The sequence below is a fragment of the Macrobrachium rosenbergii genome, chromosome 2 (genome assembly GCF_040412425.1).
Source record: "Macrobrachium rosenbergii isolate ZJJX-2024 chromosome 2, ASM4041242v1, whole genome shotgun sequence".
Classification (NCBI taxonomy): domain Eukaryota; kingdom Metazoa; phylum Arthropoda; class Malacostraca; order Decapoda; family Palaemonidae; genus Macrobrachium; species Macrobrachium rosenbergii.
In genome coordinates this window covers 35,160,513-35,175,512 of record NC_089742.1, presented here as the reverse complement: position 1 = coordinate 35,175,512, position 15,000 = coordinate 35,160,513, and the positions used below count along the sequence as shown (strand labels likewise).

Below are 15,000 nucleotides of genomic sequence, written 5' to 3'. Positions count from 1 at the left end.
GGCAGGGGGTGTTGGTGGCTGGATTTCAGACATACAAGCGTTTAGGGGAGCTATTAATGACCAATCACAAACAAACAACGGCTTCAAGAGTTTAACAGAAATTTCTTCTTGGAATTACTCGGCTATATCCGCTGCTGGTCCTGGAGAGGGCTGATAGGAAACAGCGACCCCATATAGAAATGGGCAAAGAAGAAGAAGAAGAAGAAGAAGAAGAAGATCCGCTGCTCGTCCTTCCCCGAATCATCGGACCTAGAGTTTCAATGCCCTCTCATCAGAATTCTGTGAATATGTGAGCGCGAGCATGCCTTGTACCAAATAAAGAAAGGACCAGAATTCTCTTTTAAAATTATATTAATATTCCATGTTTTGTTTGCTGACAGCAACGAACAAAGGAAAATCATAACTTCGATAATGAAAAAAAGGAAAGTCTGAAGAAATGAAATTCTCCAAAACCCTACGTCATTACAGCTTGCTTCGAAAAAAAGAAGAAATGTTTATGTTAGCGTTTTAATTCTTACACAATTACAATTATATTCATCACATAAAAACAAAGGGCGTCCACACACGCATCTACAGATGTATAAAATAATACATAAAATGAATTAATTCGTCAGCAAGCAATTAACTTTATACCACTTCCATGGCTGTGCCTCAGAGGTCAGTGACCTTTCTGTTAAAGAAAGCACGATTTGGTTCTATAAATGATTCAACGCAATAGAATATATGGTCCACTTTAACCCTTGGACACCGCACATTAATAACTTCCTAGGGAAACTTGATGTTAGGTCTTGATGTTAGATTCTGGCAGCTCTTGGAAGAATGTCAAGTTGGAAGCAAATATATCAGCGCTTGTGAAGTTTACAAAATAAATTATTCATTGTATTCGAATAAAGTCTTGAGGACATTTTATCATTCGAAACAATGATTTGATTTCATTGTCGAAGAAGGAATAAAGAAATAAAAACTGATAAATGAAAGATTAAAAAGAGTAAAATTTGTTTCAAGCCTATAGATAAAACCACGTGAGACCCAGCGTTCAAAATAATGTGTTTTAATCTCATCTTTCTATATGATATGTTTTAACCTTATTTTTTCCTTAATGACTTGTTTTCATAATAATTTTCTATAATGGCGTACTGCAACATTATTATTTTTCTATAATGACCCACTGTAACATCATTATTTTCCAATAATGACGTGTTATAACATCATTTCCTCTAAATTATGTACCTCAACCTTAATACTTTTCCTTGATGACGTGCTATAACATACTTCTATAATGAAAGCTTCCTTTTCTAATTATTACTCCCTAATGACCTGTTGTAAACTATTTCTCCTACTGAAATGCTTTTACCTTCCTTTATTTCCCAAGCGACACGTTTTCCTTGATGAAGATATATAATATATCATTTTCCTTGGTGACGTGCTATAATATAACATACTTCTATAATGAAAGCTTCCTTTTCTAATTATTACTCCCTAATGACCTGTTGTAAACTATTTCTCCTGCTGAAATGCTTTTACCTTTCTTTACCTCCCAAGTGACACATTTTCCTTGATGACAAGCTATAATATAACATTTTCTTAGATGACGTGCTCTAATATAACATATTTCTATAATGACAGCTTCTTTCCTAATTATTATTCCCTAATTACCTGTCGTAAACTTCTGCTCCTACTGAATTGCTTTTACCTTCTTTTATTTCCCAAGTGACATTTTTTAACGCCATTGTATTTTCTTCCTTCAACAGTTGAGTGTCAGTATTTCCCCTCTTGATGTGTAGCAGTCGATCTGTTTGTGATTCAGAACAGTGACTAAAAAAAAAAAAATCGTATGGATTTCCTCATCAGAGGCAGTAGAAAAATGACTCCAAACGTGACACGAATACAGTGTAGAATAGTACACGAATACTGTGTGGAATAGTACACGAATTCTTGATAGAATAGTACACGAAAACTGTATAGAATACTGATCTAGAGTGAAAAGTATTCTAAAGTCTCTGGGCTGGAATCTTCCTTTTTTTGTGGGCTCTAGGAATTTCAATGTCGTTCCTATGTATATTACATGATTTCAGATGTGATTTTTGTATTTATTTTATAAGCACTTTTTTATCAGATTACAGCATACACGCATAAGTTTCATGAACACACATGAGACAAGGTATGAGGCTAGCAACCTCATTCCCAAATAATTTGAGTTTTGAGGGACCCACTTACAATGGATAAAACGCAGTTATATATATAATATTATATGTATATATACATACATATATATATACATATATATATATGTATATATATATATATATATATATATATATATATATATATATATATATATATATATATATTGTTACTTGACACATTGGCTAGACACCTTGAGATTTTGACACCAAGTGACACTTCAAGGCCTTTCAATAAGGTTGCATGAGGCTCAGCTTCTTAAAAGGTTGATGGCACTTTCATTATCATTCTGCACTTAATGTCATGTGGGAATTTCTCTCTCTCTCTCTCTCTCTCTCTCTTTTCATATATATATATATATATATATATATATATATATATATATATACATATATATATATATATATATATATATATATATATATATATATATATATATATATATGTGTGTGTGTGTGTGTGTGTGTGTGTGTGTGTGTTTGTATGTGTGTTTATGTGCAAATAGTTTCAAGCCCACACAAGTTTATGGGCATTAATACGTGTATACATTTTGTTGAAGATGAAACGGAAAAATCGCAATGGCACTGAAGTAGAAACCCAACCCTAAGATTTTTAAATGATGAAGATATTGAAAATAACTTAACCCACCTATAAAATTCAATGGGTGTACAATGGCGTCACATAGACAAAGGCCGATGATATCTTGTGTTAAGAAAGGGAGAGTGTCTCTTGTCCTTTTAATAAGTCAAAGGAAAAGTATGTATGATTATTTTAATAAGCCACCAAGGAAGATTGACATATTTCCGAGGGTTATAGAATCCCCGGGTTTCGATCAATCCCCAATGTAATCCCCACTGGGGTGGACACTTTCACCCACCCCTCCCCACACCTCACTAACCCTTCCCCAACGGAACGATCCCATTTCCATCCATCGGGGGCACCATCCAGACCATCCTCATAGCATAGGAGGAGGAGGAGGAGGAGGAGGAGGAGGAGGAGGAGGAGGAGGAGGAGGAGGAGGCTGGCCTGAATTCCTAGCGAGTGAGACCGGGGCTCGTCCAGCAATAAATCGTGCATATGATTTACGGTGCTGCCTCGCCATATTGCTTTTTCGGGCAGTCTCGCCACTACTACTTTTTCTCCTCTCTCTCTCTCTCTCTCTCTCTCTCTCTCTCTCTCTCTCTCTCTTCTCTCTCTCTCTCTCCGTGTTTCACTCTTCTTACACCTGCTGCTCATCCTTAACCACATTCTTCAGTTGGCACACAAAAACAATATGGCGTCCGTCTGCCCCAGTCCACGTTGGATGATGATTAAACTTCACCTTTTGGGTAACCATTATTTTTCTCCCACCTCTTTCTCTTCCTTATCTTTTTTCTGTTTTTTTTTTTTATTTTTTTTTTGTACCGAATTCTAGCCCCATGTACCGTAGTGCCTTGTTTTTTTTTTTTTTTTATCCCAAAGTTTCAAGACAGTCAACATTATTTTTACTGTATATTTTTTTAATTTACGCTTTGCGATCCTCAAATGCAACTGGTTTGTCTTGTTTCTCATTCCTTTCTAGACAAGAAGGGACCCGTGTCACTTGTACTATAAGCTGTCAATCGCTTAAGAACAAGATAGGGCGAAAACAAAGATATGGGTAAACATGAGATTCAGTGTTGATCAATGAATGGACAACAGTGAATGGACGGCAAAAAAATTTCTACTGTATTCGTTTGATTTGTTAATATTTTCAAAACCGCTGAGGGATGTTTCTGTCTTGACAAATATAACTTTAGAAATTTATTAGTCTAAAGGGTTACAAGATACAGGAACAAATATAAACTACGTAAAGGATTTCAAGATACGGGAACAAAATTATATAAACTACGTAAAGGATATCAAGATACGGGAACAAATGTAAACTACGTAAAGGGTTTCAAACTACAGGAACAAATGTAACTACGTAAAGGGTTTCAAACTTGAGGAACAAATGTAAACTGCGTAAGGGGTTTCAAGCTACAGGAACAAATATAAACGACGTAAAGGGATTGAAGATACACAAACAAATCTAAACTACGCAAAGGGTCTCTATATACAGCAAAAAAAAAAAAAAAAATACGCAGAGAGTTTCAATATGAAAAAAATAAATCTAAACTACATAAGGGGTTCCAAAATACACAAACAAATTTAAACTACGCAGGGGGTTTTAAGGCACACAAACCAATCTAAATTACGCAAAGGTTTTGAAAATACACAAACCAATCTAAATTACGCAAAGGGTTTTGAAGACACAAACAAATCAAAAGTTCCCAAAGGGTTTCAAGATACAGAAACAAATCTAAACTATGCAAAGGGTATCAAGAAACAAAAACAAATCTAAACTATGTAAAGGGGTTCAAGATACAGAAACTACGCAAAAGGGTTTCAAGATACAGAAACAAATCTAAACTATGCAGAGTTTCAAGATACAGAAACAAATCTAAACTATGCAAAGGATATCAAGAAACAAAAACAAATCTAAACTATGTAAAGGGGTTCAAGATACAGAAACTACGCAAAAGGGTTTCAAGATACAGAAACAAATCAAAACTATGCAAAGGGGTTTAAGGTAAACGAACAAATCTAAACTACACAAAGGGTTTCAAGATACAGAGACAAATTCCAACTACATAAATCACAGTTATCCAAAAGAGTTCATGATCCCCAGATGCTAAACATGAGAGAGAGAGAGAGAGAGAGAGAGAGAGAGAGAGCCCGACCAAAAAGAGACACTTGCAACATCGTAAAAAAAGGAAAAAGACACGGAACGACCCTTACTGGCCGGGGCCCCCTCCAGTAAGGCCAATAAAAGTCATGGGCCGCTCTCAATAACGTCTAAATAAAACTACAGCCGGGTTGTTCGACGCGTCAATCAGCCATCCCTCTCGTCTCCCTCAGCATTTAAGTAATTGTTAACAAGCCTAAATGAGGCATAAAATCATCCCCGGGATTCGATAATTGTCGGCCCGTCTTCGCTCGCCAGCTCACCTCTTATCTCGACCCCGAGTAATTATCTCTTCATTATTTCCTCTGGAGGCTTTGTTCCGATCTCTACTGTTGCTAGAATTCGACAGTTATCTCTGTTTAGTGTTCTATTAAATTCCAGCTAGAATTCGGCTCTTTATCTCCTTTGAGTCTTGTCTCTGAATTCTACAAACATTCGAGTGCAATCTGTTACTTAACTCCTGCAGTGTCCTGGTTCTCCTCTGTGATCCCTTGACTTTGATTTCTACAAACATTCGAGTGTAATCTGTTATTTAACCCCTGCAGTGTTGTGGTTATCCTCTGTGATCCCTTGTCTCTGATTTCTACAAACATTCGACTGTAATCTGTTATTCAACTCCTGCAGTGTCCTGGTTCTCCTCTGTGATCCCTTGTCTCTGATTTCTACAAACATTCGACTGTAATCTGTTATTCAACTTCTGCAGTGTCCTGGTTCTCCTCTGTGATCCCTTGACTTTGATTTCTACAAACATTCAACTGTAATCTGTTATTTAACCCCTGCAGTGTTGTGGTTCTCCTCTGTGATCCCTTGTCTCTGATTTCTACAAACATTAGACTGTAATCTGTTATTCAACTTCTGCAGTGTTCTGGTTCTCCTCTGTGATCCCTTGTCTCTGATTTCTACAAACATTCGAGTGTAATCTGTTATTTAACTCTTGCAGTGTTCTGGTTCTCCTCTGTGATCCCTTGTCTCTGATTTCTACAAACATTCGACTGTAATCTGTTATTTACCTCCTGCAGTGTCCTGGTTCTCCTCTGTGATCCCTTGACTTTGGTTTCTACAAACATTCAACTGTAATCTGTTATTTAACCCCTGCAGTGTTGTGGTTCTCCTCTGTGATCCCTTGACTCTGATTTCTACAAACACTCGAGTGTAATCTGTTATTTAACTCCTGCAGTGTTGTGGTTCTCCTCTGTGATCCCGTCTAGAATTCGAAGTTCAAGACACGCCAGAAAAACGACTCTTATCTATGAAGTGCCTCAGTCAAAAGTAAGTACAATTTTAAAACTGGTCTCTTATTCTCAACAGTGAAGAGACCGAGGCAGACATGTTTACCATATCTGGCATCGCTACCCAAATCATCCTCGAAAAACATGTCATTTTTCGTGTGTTCTTCTTATTCGCCCGACTGCCGGGTTACAAGGATGTCTACCGTTGGGTGACTGGTGAGAATTAATATCACTTTCTAAAATCCTCGTGCAGTAACTTTCCTTCTTTGTTCCTTCCTTTTTTATTTTTTGCTTCTTCAGAAGTCCTGAAATAACACGGTTGTTTTGGAATCTATAAACAACCGTGAAGACCTCTTTCAGAAAAAAAGGGATGCAATCACAAAGACAAATTATTTTCATATCTTGTAAATCAGTAGCTCGCTTTGTATTATAATCTTCTCCTTTCTTGGACCAAACACAATAAATCCTCTTTTCTTGGAAACATTTTCAATCCTCGTCGATTCTTTACATCTCCTGAAGCACCGTCTATTCTTGACAACAATTTTCGTATTTTTTTTTATTACTTTTCATAATCAATAACAACTTGAAGAAATTGGTACCCAAATCTGACGTACCTGGTCAGTCCGTTTCTTCTGTAGATGACACGTGGTCTTGCCGGGGTCAAAGGGCATCGAGGTCATTCACTTCTTGGATGATTTCCAGTTTTTAAGGCAAGATTTCTGCTTTTTCGTAATATCGAGTCTCTCTCTCTCTCTCTCTCTCTCTCTCTCTCTCTCTCTCTCTCTCTCTCTCTCTCTCTCTCTCTCTCTCTCTTTGTACAACTTTTTGGTAGATGTAACAATTTTTGGAAACAGATGTCTTGACATCGAGAATCTATATATATATATATATACATATATATATATATATATATATATATATATATATATATATATATATATATATATATATATATATATATATATAATATATATATATATATATATATATATATGCACACACACATATGCATACATACATACATACATATATATATGTGTGTATATAAATATATATATATCTTTATTAAAAATATGATGGGTTTATACAATGACAAGTCTATAATGGCCTTCCATTCTCATATGCCAACTGTGCATTCCACTTTTTTTTGTGTGTAAATACACACACACACACATATATATATACGCACATATAATGATAATCATTAAATCTATGCACAACTTCCTCAAAAGCTCAATCAAAAGCCCGTAGAAGAGACTATCCAAATAATCAAGCACAGCATCGCTCGTAGATTGACCTCCGGTGACCCGACGTGACCTTATAACGCTGGCGACCCCTGCTCGTCTTCATTCTCCATTTGACCCTATAACATTCTGCAGATAATTCAGTAATTACCACGTCCGCGGGGAGCTGCTTTTTCTCCTCCCTGGCAACTGCTTTTTGCTTCTCTTTGCTTGGACTTACTTGGTGTTGCAATTATGTCAGAATATTTTAAGAATTCTCGGTCAGACGAGTCAGGCTTTGGGTGGAGAGAGAGAGAGAGAGAGAGAGAGAGAGAGAGAGAGAGAGAGAGAGAGGGAGATGAATATTACAGTAAAGGACTCAAAGACCAATAATGGATGAATACCTTAAGAATTCTTGGTCAAAGAGGTTATGCTCTGGTAGAGAGAGAGAGAGAGAGAGAGAGAGAGAGAGAGAGAGAGAGAGAGAAAATTATGGTAAAGGACTCAAAGACCAATAATGGAAGAATACCTTAAGAATTCTTGGTCAAAGAGGTTATGCTCCAGCAGAGAGAGAGAGAGAGAGAGAGAGAGAGAGAGAGAATATAATAAAGAACTCTAAGATGAATTATGTCCGATAACCTTAGGAATTTTCAGTCTGAGAGGGAGAGAATAATTTGCTAGAAGTAATGGGAAACATGAAACGTAAGTAGTTTGAAGCACTGAACGCCACTGTAGCGCATATATTTGAAAAACAAGGGAAATAACGTTAACAGTAAGCAAAATAATGTTGTTTTACGTAGATACGTACAAACATGTATCTTCTTCTTTCTCTCTTTTCAGAAATTTTACTTTTCTTAAATTTGCCCTTCTGGGGGGCTCTTTTTCATTACTGAAAATCATATAATAATAATAATAATAATAATAATAATAACAATAATAATAATAATAATAATAATTTAAGCAACTAAAGGCAACGAAATAAAGATTGCCTAAAACAGAAAACGATGGCCCAATGTATCCCTATCTACGCATCAGGATTGCTTCCAGGGTTCTCTGGGCAAGGAATGGATTTCCGGCACAAGAAGAAAAGGTGAAGAAGAGGGCAAGAAGGGCAGGACCAGGAACGGGGGTGGGGGCGGGGTGGGGGGGGGATTACCACAGAGAGAGAGAGAGAGAGCCAGAGAGCCCCTGGTGCTACTGCTGTTGCTGTTGCTGCTGTGTTGCTGCTGTGTTGCTGCTGTTGCTCCTGGCTGATTGGGTCAAGCGGGTAGCGTTCGTTCGATGATCACAACTTGTTCGAGGAGAGAGAGAGAGAGAGAGAGAGAGAGAGAGAGAGAGAGAGAGAGAGACCGTTGCTAAGAAGTGGTAAAAATGCGCTGGCGAGGTATTTGCCTCTGAGCCTGTGCTCCCGTTTTGCGGTTGTGGCGTCCGTCTTGTTTGCTGTTTTTTTTTTTTTTTTTTTTGGTGTCTTGCTTTTTTTTTTTGGTTGGTTGGTTGGTTGGTCCTTTTCCCTTTCTTGTTTATCTGCTTTTGTTTTCTGTTTTTCTTTCTTTTTGTGTGTTACCCGTTGTCTCTTCCTCTTGTCTTGTTTCTAGGGACGCTTTGTTTTTCTTTATTTTATTATTTCTGAGGAATGTGACAGCATGGTGTTCATTTTCATTGTAATGTTTCATAGTGTTTTATGTCTATATATATATATATATATATATATATATATATATATATATATATATATATATATATATATATATATATATATATATATATATATTTATATATGTATATGTATATATGTATATATATGTGTATATATATATATATTTATATATGTATATGTATATGTATGTATATATATATATATACATACATACATACATACATACATACATACATACACACACACACACACATATATATATATATATATATATTATATATATATATATATATATATATATATATATATATATATATATATATATATATATATATATATATATATATATATATTACAATGGGTGCTCTGCGCAGAGAGAAAGAGAAATAATTTATATTGTTTCTTCAGGCATCGAAAATCCTTGCACATACCTTCATTCTCACTCACTTCGCCTGTTCAGAGCGACTGTGAATACTAAAATCATAATACAAAGGTCATTAAGTTTACAGACTAGAATCAGCGTATAATAATTGTCCTATAAGCGAAAATTCTTTTCTTTCTAGCGCAAGGAGCAACTTACTCTAAGAAGTGGAGGGCTGTCGAATAGGATGCGCCATGCTAAGCGAAACTGCGCATGCCCAGTGCATCCTGAGGTATGGTTCTTTTCGTATTTAAATTTTCATTTGAAAATTCACTCTAGCTAAAGTTTTAGATCGTCTCTTCCCGATGTGGCTGCTTCACGAATCTAGATGTATATTCCTCACAAATTTCGTCTTCACAGTTGTTTCGTTGAGGCTTTGCCTTTGCACCGGCGCCTCACGTTTCCTCGGCCAATGTTCCTAAGCTCTGTATCTCACAGAAAGTCCTGACTTTACATGATTAAGTCAGGGCTTTACATGAATATTCGTCATTTGTATAACGAATATTCATGTAAAATCCTGACTTTGCATGAATATCCGTTATACAAATCGTTGTTAAGGGAACCCGTAATTTGAGAAAATGCCTTACTTTCGTAAAATCCCAGACCATGATATTCGGGCTGCGTTCTGTCTCAAAGTTCGTATACAGCTTGACTGACCGCTCTCATAACTGTTTTAACTGAGCAAAAATTAAGAAAATCAGTCCTCAGTATTTTGTTTATCCTGTTTCCAATCCAGGAATCGTCGCGAAACTGGTTGTTTATACAACAGTTAATGTTCTCCAGAATCCATTTTTATACTGTCTCGTTTGAACAGTGAGCAGGATAATTCACATTCATTCTGGATATCATCCAATTGTGCGCTAACACTCCCAACTCAAAAGAAAAATTTGAAATAAAAAAATATAAAAAGAAAAGCTACTCACATTAAAAAAAGACCACCATAAAATGAAATGGGCAGGAACTAGACTAATACCCATGGAAAATTAACTATTAAATACGAAAAGTGAGTAGGCGATCATAAATTTGCCAGGGTGAAATGTGTAAAAGCACCTCTGTAAAAATTCATGCCTTGAGGTATAATTTTTTTTTATCATCTACGCCTCGGGGTTGTTACCATGTTGGTATGGTCTTTCGTCAACACTCAGTCTAGCTTATCTTGACATTGTAAAATTAATATAAACAAGTAAAAAATGCCCCGAAGTTTCTTCGGCGCAATCGAGTTTTCTGTACAGCCACTATAGGGTATAATCAAGGCCACAGAAAATAGATCTAGCTTTCGGTGGTCTCGGTATAATGCTGTATGAACCGCGGCCCAAGAAACTTTAACCACTGCCCGGTGGTGGCCCATCCTATATCGTTGCCAGAAGCACGATCACGGTTAACCTTAATCTTAAATAAAATAAAAACTACTGAGGCTAGAGGGCTGCGATTTGGTGTTTGATAATTGGAGGGTGGATGATCAACATACCAATTTGCAGCCCTCTAGCCTCAGTAGTTTTCAAGTTCTGAGGGCGGACATAAAAACTGCGGACAGAAAGAGTGTGGACAGAATAAAGTGCGGAAGGACAAACAAAGCCCGGCACAGTGGTTTTCTTTTACAGAAAACTAAAAGGGTCTCTTGTTCCTACAGTTTTTAGGCTTTCTATAGGAGAAAAAAAAAATAATAGGTCTACTTTACAATCCTTCCCTGAAGACTTTGTCCTTCAATTTAGGGTAGCTGAGTCCTTCGAAGGCATAAGGGAGGCCCTTGGGGCAGTCGAATGGTGAGCGCTGGTAACCACATGTACCCTAAATTATAGGCCTAGATGATATAACAGGTTTAGAAAAATGATTCTTACTTGTAGACCTTCTATTACCCTTTCATTTGTTCTGGGGATAATCCGTGCTTTCACATTTCATGTTCTCGGTGCGGTTTGTCGTGTTTCTTTTTAGTAACACTTCCGTTTCAAAACACTGTAATAATAGGCCTTCGACACTTTCGTAGAAATAAATAAGTCAAGAGATTTATTTAAGTTTATCAGCGTACACTAGAGTATCCTGCGACTAAAAATGATTAACCTTGCCTTGATAGCATTCTTTAATGTAATTAACATTCAAATCAGCTATGAGGGTTGCAGTGGCAGGTGAAAGTTTCCAATTTCTTCATTTCTAAAAAAAAAAAAAAAAAATACGAAGGTGGACTTATTTTTGCCTAACAGAACGTATGATCATTCGTGAATTTAGCAGACGATAAAATACCACTTTTGTGATTTGATTTAAAAAGCATTGAGTTTTAAAAGAAATCCTATTGTTCTTTTCACCGAGATCATGACTTGGGCCAGAAAATAGTGTAATAATCACAAGGTATATGATACTGCAAGTCGAAACGGAAGGAAGAGTTGAGTTGCGGAGAAAGTGGGGGGTTTACTGTAGGCTTGTGATGGAGGATTGAAGGGAACCGAAAAGGACGCGTAAGATATTTTGCAGACAGGCTACAGGAGTTTCTCGTTCGGCAGTTTCCTCGTGGAATACTAAATACTAAATACTCCCACTTTTCCTTGAATATTTCATGGAGATTTTTAAAATTAATTCTCAGGTCGTATCTCGCTTTCCTTTCTTGTTGTCTTAGGTAGTCCTTTGTTTGTTTACTTTGCTTAGTATTCATTTAGTTCGTTTGTTTACAGAGTTAATAACCTGTGTGTAAAACATCTCTTGCTTTTTTGTAATATTCACTTTCTCTTCATTAACTTACATCTCCCAGTTCATACGTAAAAAACTTGCGCAGCAGAATACCGGGATGGCTTAATCTCTCTGTCTGTCTGTCTGTCTGTCTCCCTTTCTCTATCTATCTATCTATCTATCTATCTATCTATCTATCTATCTATCTATCTATATATATATATATATATATATATATATATATATATATATATATATATACATACACACACACACACACACACACACACACACACACATATATATATATATATATATATATATATATATATATATATATATATATATATATATATATATATATATATGTATATATATATAATTATATGAGGTAGGCAAGCAAATGCATAGATCAGCAACCGACTAAGAAAAGGTCTCCTCTTATTCTCATCACTTGTTACACCTCGGAAATCTTAACCATCAGCCATACGCTTCGCCACCATCCATTTCTTCTTCCCCTACAATCCCTCCTCCCCACCTCTCTCCTCCCCCTCCTATTCCCCCTCCTCCTCCTCCTGCAGGCCTGGTGTCCTAAAGATGGCTCTCTCTTCTCTACCTCTCTCCTCTCTCTCTCTCTCTCTCTCTCTCTCTCTCTCTCTCTCTCGGATACCTGTAGCTTTCTCCTTCCATTTCCATATCAGCGTATCTTTTTCATCAAGACCTGGCAGAAGACTCTCGGCCTGCTGCTATCCCTGCACGGGTCACTTGCCTTCTCCGGGATAATATCTCGCTTCTGAGTCATTGGAGAGAGAGAGAGAGAGAGGGGTTTATGTGTCTGGTATATATATATATATATATATATATATATATATATATATATATGGATATATATATTATATATATATATGTTATATATATATATATATATATATATATATATATATATATTTCTATATATATATATATATACTGTATGAGAGAGAGAAGAGAGAGAGAGAGAGAGAGAGAGAGAGAGAGAGAGAGAGAGAGAGGCGTTAAGCCCTGGCAGAAGACAAGATTATGCATGCTTCATAATGTATACACGAGCCAGTGAAAAGTGAAATAACACTGAGTATACTCTCTCTCTCTCTCTCTCTCTCTCTCAAACATATATACGCACTCACACGCGCGCGCGCACACACATACATATCCTTCTCCCCGCTGTGCGTTTGCCTCTTGGCAAAGTATTAACAACTCGGTGGGTTTACCTCGTAAAAGCTAATTACCAAGGCTGGTTAGGACCTACCTTATGGGATCAGTTACCAGCCCCAATCTCCCTATCTCATTCCTCCCTTCCCCCCTCCCTCCCTCCCTTTCCCCCTCCCTGATCTCATCCCTCTTACCTACTTCTCCCTTCCCACACTGAAGACCTTTTCTTTGTATGTCCTTTCTCATTCTCTATTTACTTAGTTTTATTTCCCCCCCTCGCTTCTTCATAGACGGAAATGGTGATGACGTGAAATGAATATGAATTTATGAAAGTACGTGTTGTCTACAGTATCTCATTTACTTCGTATTTCACTTTTATGAAAATATATTTTTTGGGTTCGAGTCCGACTGTTTTCATAAAGATATACGTCATTCGCTGTAAAAAAAAAAAAAAAAAAAACTTTGTTTTACTGTTAGTGCTATATATTATCTCTCTCTCCTCTCTCTCTCTCTCTCTCTCTCTCTCTCTCTCTGCATGTGTCTACGTCCCTTTTTCTCTAACTAAATGTCCCATCCTAAGGAAATATATTGCAAAATTCGAGGTAAAATGTATATTTCAGCAACGGATCCATTACAATACAAATTTAAATATATTCAGCCGTAACATTTATTCCTTACAGAAATATATATGATATAAAACAGGTTTTTATGTATTCAGTTTATTGGAAATTTTGCAGTTATATCTCTGAGGCAGTGTCTATACACACACACATGCTTGCGTAGGCATAGGTGTATATGAATGTGTATCTAAGCAGTAGTGTACCTACTTAGTAAATCCTCTACATTTACCCATAGTTTATACCCATGTTTATATATATATATATATATATATATATATATATATATATATATATATATATATATATATATATATATATATATGTATATATATATATAATGAATATAAGGCCCATAAAACACTATTTAAACGTTGAAACCATATGTTTCAGGCATTTGCTTCTGTGCCCCTGTTCACCTGGTAGAATATGGCACAGGGGCACAGAAGCACGTGACCGAAATATGTTTTCAACGTTTTAATAGTGTTTATGGGCCTTCTTATATTCATATTACACTGTAATATTACAGGAAAGAGACATTCATATATATATATATATATATATATATATATATATATATATATATATATATATATATATATATATATATATATATATGCCTGAGAGAGTGAGAGAGAAGAGAGAGAGAGTTTAAGATCGCCGGAAATTCATGAAAAATTACCTCCTAAATTTTAGTCACGCTGCTAAAACTCGACCACCATAGCTGGCTTTTCAATCTAGTATCAGAATTTTCCCTAAAACAAAATTCCTTTTGAATATGCAGTGTCCATTTCTTTTGAATATGCGACGTTCATTAGACGTCATACTTTTACCTACACAAACATATACCTAAATGTATGTCACCCTTCTAAAATAAATAAGGAACCTCGAGAAGACCTCGCTTACCTGAGGTGTTGGGTCTGGAGAAAGCTGGGCAAGTGCAGGCGCCAAACTCTGAGTCGAGGTCATAATAATCTGGTTGAGGTGGGGGTGCCAGAGGGTCGCAGCGCCCTGCGGCCCCGCCGTACAGTAAGGCGTCGATCTCCCTTTCCAGCAGCGCCAGGTCCGTGTCGTCGT

General features: G+C 36.5%; 1 protein-coding gene across 1 annotated transcript in view; it reads right to left on the bottom strand.

Moving 5' to 3' along the window:
- The window catches only part of LOC136842770 (uncharacterized), a 332,475-nt gene that overhangs the window by 43,410 nt on the left and 274,065 nt on the right, over window positions 1–15,000 (bottom strand). The window contains 1 exon segment of the mRNA XM_067110589.1: window positions 14,830–15,000. This exon segment is cut by the window's right edge and continues 1,300 nt beyond it. Coding sequence (XP_066966690.1) covers window positions 14,830–15,000 — 171 coding nt within the window.